Source organism: Meleagris gallopavo, chromosome 18, assembly GCF_905368555.1.
Source record: "Meleagris gallopavo chromosome 18, MGAL_WU_HG_1.1, whole genome shotgun sequence".
NCBI lineage: Eukaryota > Metazoa > Chordata > Aves > Galliformes > Phasianidae > Meleagris > Meleagris gallopavo.
The window spans coordinates 363238-383722 of NC_139421.1; the positions used below are offsets into that span (position 1 = coordinate 363238).

At 55.3% G+C, this 20485-nt stretch overlaps 3 protein-coding genes and 1 pseudogene across 3 annotated transcripts; 2 read left to right on the forward strand and 2 right to left on the reverse strand.

Moving 5' to 3' along the window:
- The first annotated feature begins 1774 nt into the window (after positions 1-1774).
- LOC104915987 (uncharacterized) lies at positions 1775-6005 on the forward strand. The gene is made up of 3 exons (XM_085238993.1): positions 1775-1843; positions 2811-2885; positions 4669-6005. Exons 1-3 carry the CDS (start codon positions 1810-1812, stop codon positions 6003-6005), a joined length of 1446 nt encoding a protein of 481 aa, XP_085095119.1. The 5' UTR covers positions 1775-1809.
- Positions 6006-6016: 11 nt separating this feature from the next.
- Positions 6017-9181, forward strand: LOC104916524 (uncharacterized). Its single transcript, XM_085238951.1, has one exon. The coding sequence runs from the start codon at positions 6017-6019 to the stop codon at positions 6650-6652; it is 636 nt and encodes a 211-aa protein (XP_085095077.1). The 3' UTR covers positions 6653-9181.
- Positions 9182-9565: 384 nt separating this feature from the next.
- On the reverse strand, positions 9566-18680 carry SH3BP5L (SH3 binding domain protein 5 like). Its single transcript, XM_085239046.1, has 6 exons — positions 18526-18680; positions 18168-18230; positions 16953-17081; positions 15777-15938; positions 13152-13325; positions 9566-10907 (listed from the first exon to the last, which is right to left on the reverse strand). Exons 1-6 carry the CDS (start codon positions 18637-18639, stop codon positions 10536-10538), a joined length of 1014 nt encoding a protein of 337 aa, XP_085095172.1. The 5' UTR covers positions 18640-18680; the 3' UTR covers positions 9566-10535.
- LOC146543150 (uncharacterized) lies at positions 13332-14867 on the reverse strand (annotated as a pseudogene).
- Positions 18681-20485: the final 1805 nt, after the last annotated feature.

Below are 20485 nucleotides of genomic sequence, written 5' to 3' on the forward strand. Positions count from 1 at the left end.
CCCATTCCCAGTCCATCCCATTCCCATTCTATACCCCTTCCCATCCCATCCCCCATTCCCAGTCCATCCCATTCCCACTTCCATCCTATTCCCATCTCATTTTCAATCCTATTCACCACTCCCAAACCCATCCCAGTCCCCCCCACTCCAATCCCAGCACCATCCCAGTCCCATTCTCAGCCCCCCCCTTCCCACTCCCAGTCCCTCCATTCCCAGTCCCCCCTCCCAGTCCCCACCACCATTCCCAATCCCATTACCACTCCCCATTCCCAGTCCCTCCATTCCATTCCCAGTCCCCCCCATTCCCAGTCCTCCTGTTCCCATTTCCCAGACCACCCCCCATTCCCAGTCTCCATTCCCAGTTCCCTCCCATCATTCCCAGTCCAGTCCCATTCCCAGTCCCCCCATTCCCACTCCCCATTCCCAGTCCCCCCCATTCCCAATCCTATTCCCAGCCAACCCCATTCCCAGCCCCCCCCACCATTCCCAGTCCCCCTCCCAGTCTCCACCTCCATTCCCACTCACATTTCCGTCCCATTCCCAGTCCCATTCCCAGTCCCCCCCCACCATTCCCATTCCCAGTCCCTTTCCCATCCCCCCCATTCCCAGTCCCCCACTCCGTTCCCATTCCATTCTCCCAGCTCCCCCATTCCATTCCCAGCCCCCCCCATTCCCATCTCCCCATTCCATTCCCAGCCCCCCCCAATTCCAGCCCACATTCCCAGCTCCCCCCCAATCCATCCCACCCCCCCCCATTCCCATTGCCCCCATCCTTATTCCCACCCCCATTTCCCCCCATTACCTCCCGACCCTTTTCCCGATTCCCGTTGTATTTCCGCCCCCCCCCCTTCACCAACCCAAAGCTCCGCCCCCCCCCCCCCGGGCCCGGCCCCTTCCTGTGCCCCCCCCTCCTCTCCCGGAGCCGCGCGCACCGCAGGTACCCCCACCCAAAACCCACCGGACCCCCCCACACCCCCATCCCATAATACCGCTCCCCATCCCCCCCCCACCCTATGGACCCCCCTCTCCCCCGTAGACACCCCCCCGCCATCCCATAATACACCAAGCCCTCCGGAACCACCCCCCCCCCCAAGGACCCCATCCCATAATACCCCTTCTCCCCCCTCTCCCACCCTACGGACCCTCCTTCCCCCTGTAGACCCCCCTCGGCCATCCCATAATACCCCAACCCTCCGGACCCCCTACCCATAGACCCACCCCCCCGTGCCCCCATCCCATAATACTCCTCCCCCCCCGCGCCCCCCACCCCGTGGACCCCCAGCCCCCATAGACCCCCCCCGGCCATCCCATAATACCCCAAACCCCCCACCCCATCCCATAATACTTCCTCCCTCCCCCCCCCCCCCATTAATTTGGGACCCTCCCTCATCAATAGGACCCCCCACCCCATTAATTAATGATCCCCATTAATTGGCCCCTCTCACCCCCCTATTCCCCCCCCCCATCATTAGGACTCCTCCCCATTACTGAATGATCCCAATTAATTTGGAACCCCCTGCCCCATCATTAGGATCCCCCCCCAATTAATTTAGAATCCCCATTAATTAGAACCCCCCCCATCATTAAGAGCCCCTCAATTAATTTAGGAGCCCAATTCCCCCCCCTATTTTCCCCTTCATACATTTCTCCCCCCCCCCCATTAATTAACGACCCCAATTAATTGAGGTCCCTATCATTAGGACCCTCCCCCGTTAATTAATTACCTCAATTAATTGGGACCCCCCCCCCCGTTTCCCTTACAGCTGCACATCCCATAATATTCGCCCCCCCCCCCTCCCAAAGGCCGCCATGCAGGAGAGCTACGAGAACGTCATCTCACTGGGTGAGGGGGCTTTGGGGGGGGGGGGGACCCAAAATGGCCGTTTTTCACCCCAAAAAATGGGCCGAAGGGAAGGGGGTGAAAAATAGGAAGTTTGGGGGGGGGGAGACGCAAAAATTGAGGGGTTTTGACCCAAAATTGGGCCCTGAAATTGAAGGGTTTTGACTCAAAGTTCGGGCCAAAAATTGGAGGTTTTGACCCGAAATTGGACCCAAAATTGGAGGTTTTGACCCAAAACTTGGCCCTAAAATTGAGGGATTTTGACCCAAAGTTGAGCCAAAAAATTGAGATTTTTGAATCAAATCTATTCCTAAAATTGAAGGTTTTGACCCAAAATTGGAGGTTTTGACCCAAAATTTGGCCCTAAAATTGAGGGATTTTGACCCAAAGTTGAGCCCAAGAATTGATGGTTTTGTCACAAAATTGAGCTTTTTTGACCCAAAATTGGGGCACCAAAAAATGGAGGTTTTGACCCAGAATTGAGAATTTTTGACCCAAAATTTGGCCCCAAAATTGAAGGGTTTTGACCCAAAGTTGGGGCCAAAAATTGGAGGTTTTGACCAAAATTGCAGATTTTGACCCAAACTTGGCCCTAAAAATTGAGATTTTTGACCCAAATTTATCCAAATAATTGGGATTCTGACCCAAATTTAATTGGAATTCTGACTCCAAAATTGAGATTTTGGCCCCCAAATTAACCAAATCTGTGGAGTTTTGACCCAAATTTCTCCCTAAAATCGAGCTCCAAAATCGGAGCTTTTTGACCCAAAGTTGAGCCCCAAAATTCGAGGTTTTGACCCAAAATTTGGCCTCCCAAAATTGAGATTTTTGCCCCTAATTTCTCCCTAAAATTGACCGTTTTTGCCCCAAATTCACTCCAAAAAACCACCAGTTTGGGGTCGAACAAAATCCGCTCTTTTTTGTGGGCTCTTTTTGGGGTAAAATCAGGGGATTTTGGTGCTTCCCGCAGCGGAGGAAATCGCCATCAGTTGGCCCCGAATCACCGCCTTCGCCGAGTCGCATCGACGCCGCGGGATGGGGGGGGGTGAGTGGGGATTTTGGGGTGAAAAATGGGGATTTGGGGCTGTTGGGGATAAAAACTGGGGATTTGGGGTTTTGGGGGGGGATTTTGGGGTGAAAATTAGGGTTTTTGGGGGACCTTCGTTGAGTCGCATCGACACCGCAGGATGGGGGGTGGTGAGTGGGGATTTTGGGGTGAAAAATGGGGATTTGGGGATAAAAACTGGGGATTTGGGGTCAAAAGAGAGGATTTGGGTTTTTTTGGGAGGGATTTTGGGGTGAAAATTGGGGATTTGGGGAATTTATGGGGAGGCCTTCGCTGAGTCGCATCAACGCCGCAGGATGGGTGTCAATGAGTGGGGATTTTGGGGTGAAAAATGGGGATTTTGGGGTTAAAAAATGGGGATTTGGGGGTTAAAAGTGGGTATTTGGGGTTCTGGGGGAGTTAAAAATGGGATTTTGGGGTGAAAATTGGGGGTTTTGGGGGACCTTCGCTGAGTCGCATCGACGCCGCAGGATGGGGGGTGGTGAGTGGGGATTTGGGGGTTTTGGGGGTAGAAAATGGGGATTTTGGGGTTAAAAATGGGGATTTGGGGGTAAAAAGTGGGAATTTGGGGGCTTTGGGGGGGTTAGAAGAAGAAGAATCCCAACCCAACATAACCAACCCATCCCAACCCATCATAACCAACCCATCCCAACCCAACTTAACCAACCCATCCCAATTCTTCCAACTCAACCCATCCCAACTACCCCAACCCATCCCAACCCATCATAACCAACCCAACCCATCATAACCAACCCAACCCAACATAACCAACCCAACCAACATAACCAACCCATCCCAACCCAACATAACCAACCCAACCAACGTAACCAACCCATCCCAACCCATTTTAACCAACCCATCCCAATTCTTCCCAACCCAACCCATCCCAACCACCCCAACCCATCCCAACCCATCTTAACCAACCCATCCCAACCCATCATAACCAACCCAACCCAACCCATTCCCTCCCAACCATTCCATCCCAACCAACATAACCAACCCATCACAACCCAATGTAATCAACCCATCCCAATTCTTCCCAACCATCCCAACCCATCCCAACCCAACATAACCAACCCATCCCAGCCCATCTTAACCAACCCATCCCAACCCATCATAACCAACCCAACCCAACATAACCAACCCATCCCAACCCAACTTAACCAACCCATCCCAATTCTTCCCAACTCAACCCATCCAACTACCCCAACCCATCCCAACCCATCTTAACCAACCCATCCCAATCCATCTTAACCAACCCATCCCAACCCAACCCAACCCAACCCATTCCCTCCAACCATTCCATCCCAACCCAACATAACCAACCCAACCCAACATAACCAACCCATCCCAACCCAACTTAACCAACCCATCCCAATTCTTCCCAACCATCCCAACCCATCCCAACCCAACGTAACCAAGCCATCCCAACCCATCTCAACCAACCCAACCCAACGTAACCAACCCATCCCAACCCATCTCAACCAACCCAACCCAACGTAACCAACCCATCCCAACCCATCTCAACCAACCCAACCCAACGTAACCAACCCATCCCAACCCATCTCAACCAACCCAACCCAACGTAACCAACCCATCCCAACCCATCTCAACCAACCCAACCCAACGTAACCAACCCATCCCAACCCATCTCAACCAACCCAACGTAACCAACCCATCCCAACCCATCTTAACCAACCCAACCCAACGTAACCAACCCACCCGGGGTCTCTTTATGCCCCCCATCTCCCTTTGCTCCCAGAACCGCCCGCCCCCCCCGCAGACCCGACGCTGCAGAGCGACCCAGAAGAGGAAGAGGAAGAGGACGAAGAGGAAGACGAACCACCACCACCACCACCACCACCACCCCCTCATCCCGAATCCGGTGACCCCCAAACCACCCCGGCACCCAAAACCAAATCCCCCAACCCAGCCACAGCCGAAGGGCCGACGCCGGCACCGGGAGAACCGCCTAAAGCCGAAGATCCACCCCGCGTTGGCAAAAGGGGAGGGGGTGGCAAAGCAGGGCATCGTGGCTTCAAGAAATTCCCCCAAAAGAACCTTTTGGGTCACGGGAGGTGCCACGATTGCGGCAAAGCTTTGGCGTTTGGTTCTGCTTTCCCCAAACGTCGGCGAGGGGCTGAGAAACCCTATAAGTGCCCCGAATGTGGGAAATGCTTTCGGCTGAGCTCGACGCTCATCACCCATCAGCGGAGGCACAACGGTGAGAAACCCTACAAGTGCCCCGAATGTGGGAAAACCTTCAGCGTGGGTTCAGCTTTCATCCAACACCAGCGGGTCCACGGCGGCACCGCGACGTCTCCGACCCCGTGCCAATGTGGGGTTTGTGGCAAAACCTTCCCGGCGAGCTCCGGTTTGGTCAAACACCAAAAACAACACCTGGAAGAGAAACCTTACAAGTGCGGGGATTGCGGGAAAGGTTTCAATTGGAATTCCCACCTGGAAAGGCATCGGCGTATCCACACCGGAGAAAAACCTTACGCCTGTCCCGAATGCGGCAAAAGCTTTAGTTGGAGCTCACATCTGGACCGGCACCGGCGAACTCACGGCTCCGATTCGGCGCAGTGCGGCGAATGCTGTGGGAAAACCTTTGGCAAAAGTTTGGCAGCAGGGACGCCGAGCAAACAACGCCGTCGCGGCGCCGTGGCTGAGAAACCCTACAAGTGCGTGGAGTGCGGGAAGGGATTCGGGTTGAGCGCGGCGTTGGCACAGCACCAACGCGGGCACGGAGCCGGCAAACCTTACCAGTGCGGGGACTGCGGGAAGAGCTTTGCTTGGAGTTCCCATCTGGACCGACACCGGCGGATCCACGCCGGCGATAAACCCTATAAATGCGGGGACTGCGGGAAGAGCTTCTCGCAGAGCTCCCATTTGGAGAGGCACCGTCGGATCCACGCCGAAGGTTGCGGTAAGGAAAAAGGGAGGAGGTGGAAATCGGACGGAGGGAAGTGCAGCGAGTGCGGGAAGAGCGTGGCGAGCAGAGCTGAGAGCGTGAAGCATCAAGGGACCCAAACCGGAGAGAAACCCTACGTGTGCCCGAGTGCGGGAAGGGATTCGGGCAGAACTCGGCGCTGGTGAAGCACCGGCGGATGCACACGGGGGAGAAGCCCTACAAGTGCGGGGATTGCGGGAAGAGTTTCGGGGTCCGATCCAACCTCATCAAACACCAGCGCACCCACCTGGGTGAAAAACCCTACAAATGCCCCGACTGCGGGAAGGGCTTCATCCAAAAGTCAGACCTGACCAAACACCGACGGATGCACACCGGGGAGAAGCCCTATTCTTGTAACGTCTGCGGGAAGTGCTTCAGCGTCTCCTCCAACCTCATCAAACACCAACGGATCCACCTGGGAGAGAAGCCCTACGGCTGCCCCGAGTGCGGCAAGAGCTTCATCCAGCGCTCGGAGCTCACCATCCATCGCCGCGTGCACACCGGAGAGAAGCCCTACGCCTGCCCGGCCTGCGGCAAGTGCTTCAGCCGCAGCTCCCACCTCAACCGGCACCGGCGCACCCACGCCGGGGAAAAGACCCCCGCGCCGCCCCCCGCCGAGCTCCGGGCCGACGTCGGACCCCCGCCCTTCCCCTCCCCCGGACCCCCCCTGCCGCTGTCCCCCCTGGAGCTGCCCTGGGCTCTCTCCTTCCCCGCCCGAGCCTTTGTGCCCCCTGGGTTCCCACCGCCTGCTGCTGCAGCACCCGGAGCTCCGGCGCCGTCCCTGGCCGAGTGAGCGCGGCACGGGGAGCTGCAGGTCACTGTGCTGGGGGAACGGGGGCGGGTGGGATCCGTCAGTTCCCATTGCTGGGTCTGTTTGGGGACAGTGACCCACTGGGATCCGTCAGTTCCCATTGCTGGGTCTGTTTGGGGACAGTGACCTGCTGGGATCCGTCAGTTCCCATTGCTGGGTCTGTTTGGGGACAGTGACCCACTGGGATCCGTCAGTTCCCATTGCTGGGTCTGTTTGGGGACAGTGACCCACTGGGATCCGTCAGTTCCCATTGCTGGGTCTGTTTGGGGACAGTGACCCACTGGGATCCGTCAGTTCCCATTGCTGGGTCTGTTTGGGGACAGTGACCCACTGGGATCCGTCAGTTCCCATTGCTGGGTCTGTTTGGGGACAGTGACCCACTGGGATCTGTCAGTTCCTATTGCTGGGTCTGTTTGGGGACAGTGACCCACTGGGATCCATCAGTTCCCATTTCGGGTCTGTTTGGGGACAGTGACCCACTGGGATCCGTCAGTTCCCATTGCTGGGTCTGTTTGGGGACAGTGACCCACTGGGATCCGTCAGTTCCCATTGCTGGGTCTGTTTGGGGACAGTGACCCACTGGGATCCGTCAGTTCCCATTGCTGGGTCTGTTTGGGGACAGTGACCCACTGGGATCCGTCAGTTCCCACTGCTGGGTCTGTTTGGGGACAGTGACCCACTGGGATCCGTCAGTTCCCATTGCTGGGTCTGTTTGGGGACAGTGACCCACTGGGATCCGTCAGTTCCCATTTTGGGGTCTGTTTGGGGACAGTGACCCACTGGGATCCGTCAGTTCCCACTGCTGGGTCTGTTTGGGGACAGTGACCCACTGGGATCCGTCAGTTCCCACTGCTGGGTCTGTTTGGGGACAGTGACCCACTGGGATCCGTCAGTTCCCATTTCCAGGTCCATATGGGAACACCCATCCATTGGGATCCATCAGTTCCCATTGCTGGGTCTGTTTGGGGTCATCCATCCATTGGGATCCATCCAGTCCCATTTCCAGTCCCACTCCGGTCCCATTGGGATCCATCTTAAAACTTCCACGTCCATTTGGGATCGCTGCGGTCCCACTGGGGTCCAGCCCTACACCTCCATCTCCATTGAGATCCCCCCAACCCCATTGGGATCCATCCCAACACCTCTCCGTCCATTTAGGATCGCTCCAATCCCATGGGGATCCCTCCAATCCCACTGGGATCCCCCCATCCCTTTTGGGATCCCCTCAACCCTTTTGGGATCCCCCAAGACCCCATTGGGATCTCTCCAATCCCATTGGGAGCCATACCAACACATCTCCGTCAATTTGGGGTTGCTCTAACCCCACTGGGATCCATCCCGACCCTATTGGGATCCCTCCAACCCCATTGGGATCCATCCCAACCCCATTGGGATGCCCCAAATCCCATTGGGATCCCTGAAAACCCCATTGGGATTCATTCCAACCCTATTGGGATCCCCCAGATCCCATTGGGATCCCTGAAAACCCCATTGGGATCCCCCAAATCCCACTGGGATCCCCGAAAACCCCATTGGGATCCCTCAGAACCCCATTGGGATCCATCCCCAACCCCATTGGGCTCCCCCCCATCCCACTGGGATCCCCCCAATCCCATTGGGATCCCTAAAAACCCAATTGGGATCCCCCAAATCCCATTGGGATCCATCCTCACCCCATTGGGATCCCCCAAACCCCATTGGGATCCACCCCAACCTCATTGGGATCCCCCAAACCCCATTCGGATCCATCCCAACCTCATTGGGATCCCAAAACCCCATTGGGCTCCCCCCCATCCCATTGGGATCCCAAAACCCCGTTGGGATCCATCCCAACCCCATTGGGATCCCCCAAACCCCACTGGGATCCCAAAACCCCGTTGGGATCCATTCCTCCTCCACCTCCATTGGACGAAGGTCCCCATCACCACCTCATCATCTTTTTGGGGTCAAACCACCCGATTTGACCAATTTTTGCTCCCATCCCACAATTCCCTTTTCCTATATGGACTGTGAGGTTTGTTTTGGGGTTTTTTTTCCCCCATTTTCCCCCTTTTTTTCCTGCCATTTTGGTGTTAATTTTCGCTCCTCCTTCGGGCGAACGGTGCTGATTTTTTTTGGGGGGGGGAGGGGGGGCTGATAATGGGGGAAATTTGGAAGGATTTGGGGTTTTTACCCCAAAAGTGGATATATGGGAAATGTGGGTTTTTTTAATCCCAAATTCGGTGAAAAAAGGGCGAATTTGGGGATTTTGAAGTGAAAAAAAAGGGTAAAAAAATGGTAAAAAAAAAAAAGGTAAAAATGGGGAAGAGTCAACGGTAGAAAATGAGGAGCGAAAATGGGACGGAAGTGGCAAAAAATTGGGGTGAAAAAGTGTGAAAATGGACAAAGAAATGCGAAGAGTGCTGGAGATTTGGGGTCCGTTTTGGGGGAAAAAAGGCCATTTTTGGGTCCGTGCGTTCGCTGTTATCCGTCGCTGTGTTCTGTAGTAATAAATAGAGCCTAGAGTGGGGAGTGCCGGTTTTTGGGGTGAAAAATGGGGGTTTTGGGGAATTAAAATTGGAGGGTTTGGGGTTTTTGTGGGGATTTGGGTGATTTTGGGGCAAAAAATGGGGGTTTGGGGGCAGGATAATTGGAGGTTTGGGGAATTTGAGGGATTTTGAGGTGAAAAACGGGGCTTTTGGAGCAGTAAAATTACTGGGTTTGGGGGATTTGGGTGATATTAAGGTGAAAAATGGTGGTTTTGGGGCAGGAAAACGGTGGATTTGGGTTTTTTGTGGGATTTGGGGTGATTTTAAAGTGAAAAATTGTGGTCTTGGGAATTGTTGATCCAAGAAAAATAACACTTTTCAGTCTCAGAAGTGGGTTAAAAAAAGGCAAATTTGGGGCACGGAGGAATCAGGAATTCATAATATTAATTTTTATTTCTTATCCTCACTTCATTCCGGGGCACAAAAACCTCGAAATGGTCCCAAAATACCCCAAAATCTTCTCGGTTTTGGGGTGGGGGGGATATAGGGGAAATATTTGGGGTGGGGGGAGGAGAATTGAGACCCCCACCCCAAAAATGGAGCTGAGTGGGGCTGCTCGAACCCAGGAGGTTCTCATGGCCGCCCCCAACTGGGGGGTTTGGGGGGAAGACACACCTCAAAAATGCCCAATTTGGGGCTTTTTGTCCCATTTTGGCCAACGGGAAGAAGGGAGACCCAACCAGTGGTTTTCGGGGGAAAATACACCTCAAAAGTGCCCAATTTTGGGGTTTTCCAACCCATTTTGGTCAACGAGAAGATAGGAGGCCCAACTGGGGGGGGGTGGGGAGAAAACACACCTCAAAATGCCCAATTTTGGGTTTTTTTCCCCATTTTGGTCAACGAGACGATGGCAGACCCATCCAGTAGCGTTGTGAGATCCAACGGGTGGGGATTGGAGGAAAATCCGCCTCAAAAGCGCCCGATTTTGGGGTTTTTCACCCCATTTTGGCCAACGAGAAGACGGGAGACCCAACCCGGTGGCGTTTCGGGGAAAAGCACATCTCGGGAGAGCCCGATTTTGGGGTTTTTTGCCCCATTTTGACCAACGAGACGCGGGGAGACCCACAAGTTGTGACGCTTCGGGAAAAAAACCACCCCCCCCAGAGCCCCCGATTTTGGGTTTTTTCACCCCGTTTTGGTCGCTCGAGAGCCAGCACCTCCGGTAGAACCTTGGCCAACCCAACCTCAACCCAACCAACGCTCTTCTCCGGCAAACCAAAGCCGGGCCGACGCCGCCCACCCTTCTCCCTCACTGGGAGCACCGAGGGCCGCGCGTCCGTCCGTCCGTCCGTCCGTCCTTCCGTCCCACTCAGACGGAAGAAAAGGAAGAGCGGCGATTAAAGGCTGACGCTTCGGTGATGCCGGAATCGTCCGTTCCCACTGCGCCTCGCCGTCGTCTCTTCCATCTCCTCGCCTTGGAGGCTGCTGGCATCCGAAAGGCCGAGCAAATGTTCGACGGAATCGAATTTTTGGAGGTCGGAGGCGATGGTTTGAAGGCTCAGAACAGAGACGGAATCGGGAGGGGGTCCTTCGGCACCTCGGTGCCCGGATTCGGCGCCCACCGGCGAAGCGCGGCGGAGGACGAGGCGGTGGAGGCGGCGGGCGTGGATCTGCTCACTGATCTGCTCCAGGTTACGGAGGGCCACGGAGTAACGGGTCTTGGCTTGGGCCACCTGGTGCTCCAGGGCCGTCACCTTGGATTTGTGCTCCTTGGGGGGGACGGGATGGTGGGAGGTCAGAGGCGGAGGGGGGCTGGGTGAGGTCGGGTCGGTTGCGCCTCGAGGGGTGGGGTTAAAAATGGTGGAATTGGGGGCGTCCTGAGGTTGGGGTTGGTGGAATTTGGGTTGGGTTGGTCCCAACACGTTGGGATGGGGTCAAAAAAAGGGGAAATTGGGGATTCCCGTGGTTGGGGTTGGTGGAATTTGGGTTGGGTTGGTCCCAACCTGTGGGATGGGGTCAGAAAAGGGGAAATTGGGGATTCCCGTGGTTGGGGTTGGTGGAATTTGGGTTGGGTTGGTCCCAACACGTTGGGATGGGGTCAAAAAAAGGGGAAATTGGGGATTCCCGTGGTTGGGGTTGGTGGAATTTGGGTTGGGTTGGTCCCAACACATTGGGATGGGGTCAAAAAGCAGAAAGTTGGGGATGTTCCGTCTTGGGGTTTGGCCAATGTTGGGTTGGGTTGGTCCCAACCTGTGGGATGGGGTCAAAAAAAGGAGAAATTGGGGATTCCCGTGGTTGGGGTCGGTGGAATTTGGGTTGGGTTGGTCCCAACACGTTGGGATGGGGTCAAAAAAAGGGAAATTGGGGATTCCCGTGGTTGGGGTCGGTGGAATTTGGGTTAGGTTGGTCCCAACACATTGGGATGGGGTCAAAAAGCACAAAGTTGGGGATGTTCCGTCATTGGGGTTTGGCCAATGTTGGGTTGGGTTGGTCCCAACCTGTGGGATGGGGTCAAAAAAAGGAGAAATTGGGGATTCCCGTGGTTGGGGTTGGTGGAATTTGGGTTGGGTTGATCCCAACACGTTGGGATGGGATCAAAAAAAGGTGAAATTGGGGATTCCCGTGGTTGGGGTTGGTGGAATTTGGGTTGGGTTGGTCCCAACCTGTGGGATGGGGTCAGAAAAGGGGAAATTGGGGATTCCCGTGGTTGGGGTTGGTGGAATTTGGGTTGGGTTGGTCCCAACACATTGGGATGGGATCAAAAAGCACAAAGTTGGGGATATTCCGTCATTGGGGTTTGGCCAATGTTGGGTTGGGTTGGTCCCAACCTGTGGGACGGGGTCAAAAAAAGGAGAAATTGGGGATTCTCGTGGTTGGGGTTGGTGGGATTATTGGGTTGGGTTGGTCCCAACACATTGGGATGGGGTCAAAAAAAGGGGAATTGGGGATTCCCGTGGTTGGGGTTGGTGGAATTTGGGTTGGGTTGGTCACAACACGTTGGGATGGGATCAAAAAAAGGAGAAATTGGGGATTCCCGTGGTTGGGGTCGGTGGAATTTGGGTTGGGTTGGTCCCAACCTGTGGGATGGGGTTAAAAAAAACAAAACTGGGGACGTTCCTTCATTGGGGTTGGGAAAAGTTGGGTTGGGTTGGTCCCATCCTATGGGATGGGGTTGGAAATGGGGACGTTTGGGATGTTGTGACGTCGGGGTTGGCCAGAATGACCCCAAACCATCCAAATTCCCCCCAAAAACCAAATCCACGAATCCCAGCCCCAAAACCCCGCAAAATTACCCCAAACCACCCGGATTTTCCCCAAAAACCAAATCCACGAATCCTAGCCGCAAAACCCCCCAAAATTACCCTAAAACCACCCAGATTTTCCCCCAAAAACCAAATCCACGAATCCCAGCCCCAAAAGAGCACCGAAACCCCCCAAAATTACCCTAAAACCACCTGAATTTTCCCCAAAAACCAAATCTACGAATCCTAGCCCCAAAACCCCCCAAAATTACCCCAAACCACCCGAATTTTCCCCAAACACCAAATCCATGAATCCCAGCCCCAAAAGAGCACCGAAACCCCGCAAAATTACCCCAAACCACCCGGATTTTCCCCCAAAAACCAAATCCACGAATCCTAGCCCCAAAACCCCCCAAAATTACCCTAAAACCACCCAGATTTTCCCCCCAAAACCAAATCCACGAATCCCAGCCCCAAAAGAGCACCGAAACCCCCAAAATTACCCTAAAACCACCTGAATTTTCCCCAAAAACCAAATCCACGAATCCTAGCCCAAAACCCCCCAAAATTACCCCAAACCACCCGAATTTTCCCCAAACACCAAATCCATGAATCCCAGCCCCAAAAGAGCACCGAAACCCCCCAAAATTACCCCAAACCACCTGGATTTTCCCAAAAACCAAATCCACGAATCCCAGCCCCAAAAGAGCACCGAAACCCCGCAAAATTACCCCAAACCACCCGGATTTTCCCCCAACCCCCCCGTCCCACCTCGAGGATCTGGTTGAACTGCGCCTTGAGCTCGAAGTAGGGTTTGCTTTTGACGATGACCCGCTTGAGGGCTTTTTGCAGGCCCTGCACTTTGGCCTCCGCCTGCTGGCACAGCCTGGTGACGCGGTGATGCTCGCGTTCGCTGCGCAGCCGCTCCTCCTCCGCCTCGTTCACCTGGTGGCCAACGGGTCGACTTTGGTGGCCACGGGGGCGACAAGGCCACCCCGAGGTCCTCGAGGCCACCAGGTCAGCCTCACGGCCGCCATCGCATCCCCGCGGCCACCACTTCAACCTCCGGGCCGTTCGTGACGTCCCCACGGCCACCAACTCAACACCACGGCCACCATCTTGTCCCCATGGCCACCTCATCCCCACGGCCACCATCTTGTCCCCATGGCCACCTCAACCCCACGGCCACCATCTTGTCCCCATGGCCACCTCAACCCCACGGCCACCATCTTGTCCCCATGGCCACCATCTTGTCCCCATGGCCACCATAAAATCCCCACGGCCACCATCTTGTCCCCATGGCCACCATAAAATCCCCACGGCCACCATCTTGTCCCCATGGCCACCATAAAATCCCCACGGCCACCATCTTGTCCCCATGGCCACCATAAAATCTCCACGGCCACCATCTTGTCCCCGTGGCCACCATAAAATCCCCACGGCCACCATCTTGTCCCCATGGCCACCTCAACCCCATGGCCACCATCTTGTCCCCGTGGCCACCATAAAATCCCCACGGCCACCATCTTGTCCCCATGGCCACCTCATCCCCATGGCTACCATCTTGCCCCCATGGCCACCATAAAATCCCCACGGCCACCATCTTGTCCCCATGGCCACCATAAAATCCCCACGGCCACCATCTTGTCCCCATGGCCACCTCAACCCCATGGCCACCATCTTGTCCCCATGGCCACCATAAAATCTCCACGGCCACCATCCTGTCCCCATGGCCACCTCATCCCCACGGCCACCAATTCAACACCATGGCCACCATAAAATCCCCACGGCCACCATCTTGTCCCCATGGCCACCATAAAATCCCCACGGCCACCATCTTGTCCCCATGGCCACCATAAAATCTCCACGGCCACCATCTTGTCCCCGTGGCCACCATAAAATCCCCACGGCCACCATCTTGTCCCCGTGGCCACCATAAAATCCCCACGGCCACCATCTTGTCCCCATGGCCACCTCAACCCCATGGCCACCTCATCCCCATGGCCACCATCTTGCCCCCATGGCCACCATAAAATCCCCACGGCCACCATCTTGTCCCCATGGCCACCATAAAATCCCCACGGCCACCATCTTGTCCCCATGGCCACCTCAACCCCATGGCCACCATCTTGTCCCCATGGCCACCATAAAATCTCCACGGCCACCATCTTGTCCCCATGGCCACCTCAACCCCATGGCCACCTCATCCCCATGGCCACCATCTTGCCCCCATGGCCACCATAAAATCCCCACGGCCACCATCTTGTCCCCATGGCCACCATAAAATCCCCACGGCCACCATCTTGTCCCCATGGCCACCATCTTGTCCCCATGGCCACCATAAAATCCCCACGGCCACCATCTTGTCCCCACGGCCACCTCATCCCCACAACCACCATCTTGTCCCCACGGCCACCAACTCAACACCATGGCCACCATAAAATCCCCACGGCCACCATCTTGTCCCCACAGCCACCTCATCCCCATGGCCACCATCTTGTTCTCATGACCACCATCACGTCCTCACAGCCACCTCATCCCCATGGCCACCATCTTGTCCCCACAGCCACCTCATCCCCACAGCCACCATCTTGTCCCCACAGCCACCTCATCCCCACAGCCACCATCTTGTCCCCACAGCCACCTCATCCCCACGGCCACCATCTTGTCCCCACAGCCACCTCATCCCCACAGCCACCATCTTGTCCCCACAGCCACCATCTTGTTCCCACAGCCACCTCAACCCCACGGCCACCATCTTGTCCCCACAGCCACCTCATCCCCACAGCCACCATCTTGTCCCCACGGCCACCATCTTGTCCCCACGGCCACCTCATCCCCACAACCACCATCTTGTCCCCACGGCCACCAACTCAACACCATGGCCACCATAAAATCCCCACGGCCACCATCTTGTCCCCACAGCCACCTCATCCCCATGGCCACCATCTTGTTCTCATGACCACCATCACGTCCTCACAGCCACCTCATCCCCATGGCCACCATCTTGTCCCCACAGCCACCTCATCCCCACAGCCACCATCTTGTCCCCACAGCCACCTCATCCCCACAGCCACCATCTTGTCCCCACAGCCACCTCATCCCCACGGCCACCATCTTGTCCCCACAGCCACCTCATCCCCACAGCCACCATCTTGTCCCCACAGCCACATCTTGTTCCCACAGCCACCTCAACCCCACGGCCACCATCTTGTCCCCACAGCCACCTCATCCCCACAGCCACCATCTCGTCCCCACGGCCACCATCTCGTCCCCACGGCCACCATCTTGTCCCCACGCCCACCTCATCCCCACGTCCACCATCTTGTCCCCGGGGTCACCACCTCACCCCTACGGCCACCCCCACCCCCACCCCCAATTCCCCCAGCCCCCCACCTTGGCGGTGGCGTGGTTGAGCATCTCCTGCCACGTTGGGTCCAGACGGTTTCGGTCGGCCATGACGCCCTGCTCGGCCACGAACACCATTTCCCTCGCGGCGTTGTGCATGCTGACCGCCCGCTCGTACCTCAGAGCAGCCCTCTGCGTCTCCTGCTGGGCCTGTGGGGTCGACCCCAGCCCCATAGGGTCGACCCCAGCCCCCTAGGTTCGACCCCAGCCCCATAGGGTTGACCCCAGCCCCACAGGTTCGACCCCAGCCCCATGGGGTTGACTCCAATCCCATAGGTTCGACCCCAGCCCCATAGGTCGACCCCAACCCCATAGGTTCGACCCCAGCCCCATAGGTTCGACCCCAGCCCCATAGGGTCGACCCCAGCCCCATAGGGTCGACCCCAGCCCCATAGGGTCGACCCCAGCCCCATAGGTTCGACCCCAGCCCCATAGGGTCGACCCCAGCCCCATAGGGTGGCTCCCATCCCCACAATTCTGCCCCCATCCCATTGGGTCATCTTCCAACCCATAGGTTCGACCCCAGCCCCGTAGGGTCATCCTCACCCCATAAGATCGTCTCCCAACCCCATAGGATCGTCCACATCACATAAAATCATCCCTATGCCAAAGGATCACCTCTCAACCCCATAAAATTGTTTCCAGCCCCATAGGATTGACTCCCAATCCCATAGGGACATCCCCACCCCATAGGATCGTCCCCAACCCCATAGGGTCATCCCAAGCCCCATAGGGACATCCCCAGCCCCATAAGATCGTCTCCCAACCCCATAGGATCGTCCACATCACATAAAATCATCCCTATGCCAAAGGATCACCTCTCAACCCCATAAAATTGTTTCCAGCCCCATAGGATTGACTCCCAATCCCATAGGGACATCCCCACCCCATAGGATCGTCCCCAACCCCATAGGGTCATCCCAAGCCCCATAGGTACATCCCCAGCCCCATAAGATCATCTCCCAATCCCATAGGATCGTCCCCAGCCCCATAGGATTGACTCCCAACCCCATAAGATCGTCCCAACCCCATAGGATCGCCCCCACCCCACAGGATCACCCGCACCAATTACGATCATCCTTACCCCACAGGATCACCTCCCAACCCCATAGAGACACCCCAGAGGGACGCCCCACCCCATAGGATGACCCCAAAACCCCTCACCTCCTTGGCCAGGCGCCGTGCCTCGTAATAGGGCCGCGCTTTTTCGATGCAGGCGCCCAGCTGCGATCCCTGAGCGTTCAGCTTCCGGGCCGACTCCGATAGGATCCGCCGGTACGCTGTGCGGGCGTCCTACGGGGTGGCCAACGGGGACCCCAAAAGGAACAAATGGGGTCCCAGTACCCCAAAAGGGGGTTTTCAGGTCCCCGGTACCAAAAGGAAGGGATTTGGGGTCTTCATTCTCAATTGGAATGAGTTTGGGGTCACGTTTCCCAACTGGAAGGGATTTGGGGTCAACGTTTCCCAACTGGAAGGGATTTGGGGTCAACGTTCCCAACTGGAAGGATTTGGGTCTTTGTTCCAAACTGGAAGGGATTTGGGGTCAACGTTTCCCAACTGGAAGGGATTTGGGGTCTTTGTTCCAAACTGGAAGGGATTTGGGGTCAACGTTTCCCAACTGGAAGGGATTCGGGGTCTTTGTTCCAAACTGGAAGGGATTTGGGGTCAAGTTTTCCCAACTGAGGTGGGTTTGGGGTCTTCATTCCTAACTGGAGAACTTTTGGGTTCAACATTTCCCTACTGGAAGGGATTTGGGGTCAACATATCACAACTAAGGGGGTTTTGGGGTCTCTGTTCCCAATTGGAACTATGGGGAGGCCAATGGGGACCCCAAAAGGAACTCATGGGGTCCCAGTACCCCATAGGGGCGTTTTGGGATTTCTGGTACCAATAGGAAAGGATTTGGGGTCTTTGGAATGAGTTTGGGGTCAACATTTCCCATCTAAAGGATTTTTGGGGTCTCTGTTCCCAACTAGAAAGGATTTGGGGTCTTCATTTCCAACTAGAACGGATTTGGGGTCAACATTTCCCTCCTGGAAAGGATTTGGGGTCAACATTTCCCGACTGTGGGGTTTTAGGTTCCCTATGGTGGAATTTTAGTGTCTCCTCCCCAGCTGTGGGATTTTGGGGTCCTTATGGGGAAATTTTTGGGTCCCTATGGGGGAATCGTGGGGTCTTCACCAGTTGTGGGATTTTGGGATCCCTGTGGGGGAATTTTAGGGTCCCCTCCCCAGCTGTAGGGTTTTGGGGTCCCTATGGGGGAATTTTGGGGTCCCCCCAGCTGTGGGATTTTGGGTCCCTATGGCAGAACTTTGGGGTCCCTATGGGGGAATTTTGGGGTCCCCCCAGCTGTGGGGTTTTTTTGGGGTCCCCACTCACATCCAGCTGCAGTTCCACGCGGTTGATTTCGGCGTTGGCCTCATTCAGGTGTTCCAACTCCTCCTGAAGACCCCAAAACGGCCCCAAATGACCCCAAAAATGAGAGGGGTGTCCCCCCCCCACCACCACCCCCCCACCACCACCCCCCCCAATCCAAACGTACAACAAAGGATCCCAAATGCAGCCCCCAAAACCCCAAATAAGAGACCCCAAAACGCCCCCCAAAAAGACCCCCAATCCCCCCCCCCGTTAAAAACCCCACATTATGGACCCCAAGACCCCTCAAAGTGACCTAAAATCCCCCAAATTCACCCCCAAATGCCCCAAAATCCCCCAAATTCACCCCAAAATCCCTCACCTGGATTCTGGGGTCCAACTCTTCCTCCTCCTCCTCTTCCTCCTCTTCCTCCCCCTCCCCTTTTGGGGGGGTTTTGGGTTCTTCCCCCTCCCCCTTTTGTTCCACGTCCCCCATTGCCCCCCCCCACCCCCCCCCCCCCCCAAAAAGAAAAAAAATTCAGCTCAAATTTTGCCCCAAAATCGAAGAATTGGACCCAAAAATCTCACGGGGGGGGGGGGGGGGAGGGAGGAGAGGGGAACATTTTTGTCTGGGGGGGGGCTGCAAAAAAAAAGGGGGGAGGGGGATTAGAGCAAAAAATACCCCAAAATGACCCCAAATCCCACAAATTCCCCCAAAATGCCCCAAATTCGACCCCCAAAATGACCCCAAATCCCCCAAATTTTACACCTAATGACCCCAAATCTCCCAGATTCCCCCCAAAGTGACCCAAAGTGTCTCAAATTCGACCCCAAATTATCCAAAATGCTCCAAATTCAACCCAAAATGACCCAAATTCGACCACAAAATGACTGACCCCAAAAGCCCCAAATTTCCCCAAATTCCCCCCCAAAAGCCCCCAATTTTTTCCCCTAAAAAAAACCCAAATCCCCAAATTTCACCAAAATCCCCAAATTTCCCCCCAAATGCCCCAAAAATATCAAAAAACTCCCCATTTTGCCCCCCCAAATCCCCAAATTTTCCCCCAAATGTCCCAAAATCCCAAAATTTTCTCTCCCAAAAGCCCCAAAATCCCCAATTTCACCCAAATCCCACAAATTGCCCCCAAAAACCCAATTTTCATCCCCAAAATGATCCAAATTTGCCCCAAAATCCCCCCAATTTTTCCCCCTAAAAAGCCCCAAATTCCCCAAATTTTTCCCCAAAATGGCCCCAAATCCCCCAAATGCCCCCAAATTTCCCCAATTTTCACCCCCAAATCCTCCAAATTTCCCCCTAAAATGCCCCCAAATTCCCCAATTTTTCTCCCCCAAAAGCCCCCAAATCCCCCAAATTCCCCCCCAAATCCCCAAATTTTCCCCTAAAAAGCCCCAAAATCCCCAAATTTCACCAAAATCCCACAGATTTCCCCCAAAATCCACCCAAAATATCCCCACATCCCCCAATCCTCCCCCCAAATTTCCCCTAAAATCTCCCATTTTCAACCCCCCAAACCCCCCAAACTCTCCAAATTCCCCCAAATCCCCCCCAATTTGCCCAAATTTCCCTTTTTTTACCCCATTTTCCCCCCTCCCCCCCCCTCTGTTTACCTCCGCCACTGCGCCTCCGCTTCCCCCACTCCTCCCACATCCGCCGGAAGCGGAAGGTGACTCTCTCACCACTCACTTCCGTTCCGTACAACATGGCGGCACACACCACCTCCTTATCACCGCCGCTTCTACGGCCTTTCCGCCTCCCGCTTCGACCCCACCGGGGCACCGAGACCCCAAACGGAGCCTCGCTCGCCCCCCTCCAACCGGAAAGGCCCCCCGTTGTCCCCCGGTCCCCCCCCGCTTTCTCGCTGCCCACAGAGCGCGCCGAGGGCTGAGCGGAAGTCGATCCGCGGGCGCCGCCATTTTGTTGGAGGCCGCCATCTTGCGCGGCCTGCTCCCAATTCTGAGGGATTTTGGGGCATTTTGGGGCGATTTGGGCGATTTTAAAGGGCGCAGAGCGCGGAGTTTGGGGTAACTGTGCGTATTATCGAGTCTTTCCACACAAACACGTGAATTTATGCCTTTTTTAACCGATATTTAATGTTTTTTTAATCAAAATATCCATTTTTTATTGTTTTTACCATTTTTTCTCATTTTTACCCTTGTTCCCCCTTTTTATCCTTTTTCCCCTCTTTTCTTCTTTTTTTCCCTCCCTTCACTTCTTCCCCATTTCTTTCCCCACTTTTCCTTTCATTTATTCTTTTTTCTGCGCTGTTTTTGCCACATTTTCCCTTTCTAACATTTTTCCTTTTTTTTCTCATTTTGAAGCT

Excerpts from the sequence above, each read along its gene's own strand:
- SH3BP5L (XM_085239046.1), bottom strand. The coding sequence starts at position 18,639 with ATGGGGGACGTGGAACAAAAGGGGGAGGGGGAAGAACCCAAAACCCCC. Across the intron at positions 17,082-18,167 it reads GCGTGGAACTGCAGCTGGAT|GACGCCCGCACAGCGTACCG; the intron begins GTGAGTGGGGAC and ends GCCACCCCGTAG. Across the intron at positions 10,908-13,151 it reads AGTTCAACCAGATCCTCGAG|GAGCACAAATCCAAGGTGAC; the intron begins GTGGGACGGGGG and ends GTCCCCCCCAAG.
- LOC104915987 (XM_085238993.1), top strand. The coding sequence starts at position 1,810 with ATGCAGGAGAGCTACGAGAACGTCATCTCACTGG. Across the intron at positions 1,844-2,810 it reads CGAGAACGTCATCTCACTGG|CGGAGGAAATCGCCATCAGT; the intron begins GTGAGGGGGCTT and ends TGCTTCCCGCAG. Across the intron at positions 2,886-4,668 it reads ACGCCGCGGGATGGGGGGGG|AACCGCCCGCCCCCCCCGCA; the intron begins GTGAGTGGGGAT and ends CTTTGCTCCCAG.
- LOC104916524 (XM_085238951.1), top strand. The coding sequence starts at position 6,017 with ATGCACACGGGGGAGAAGCCCTACAAGTGCGGGGATTGCGGGAAGAGT.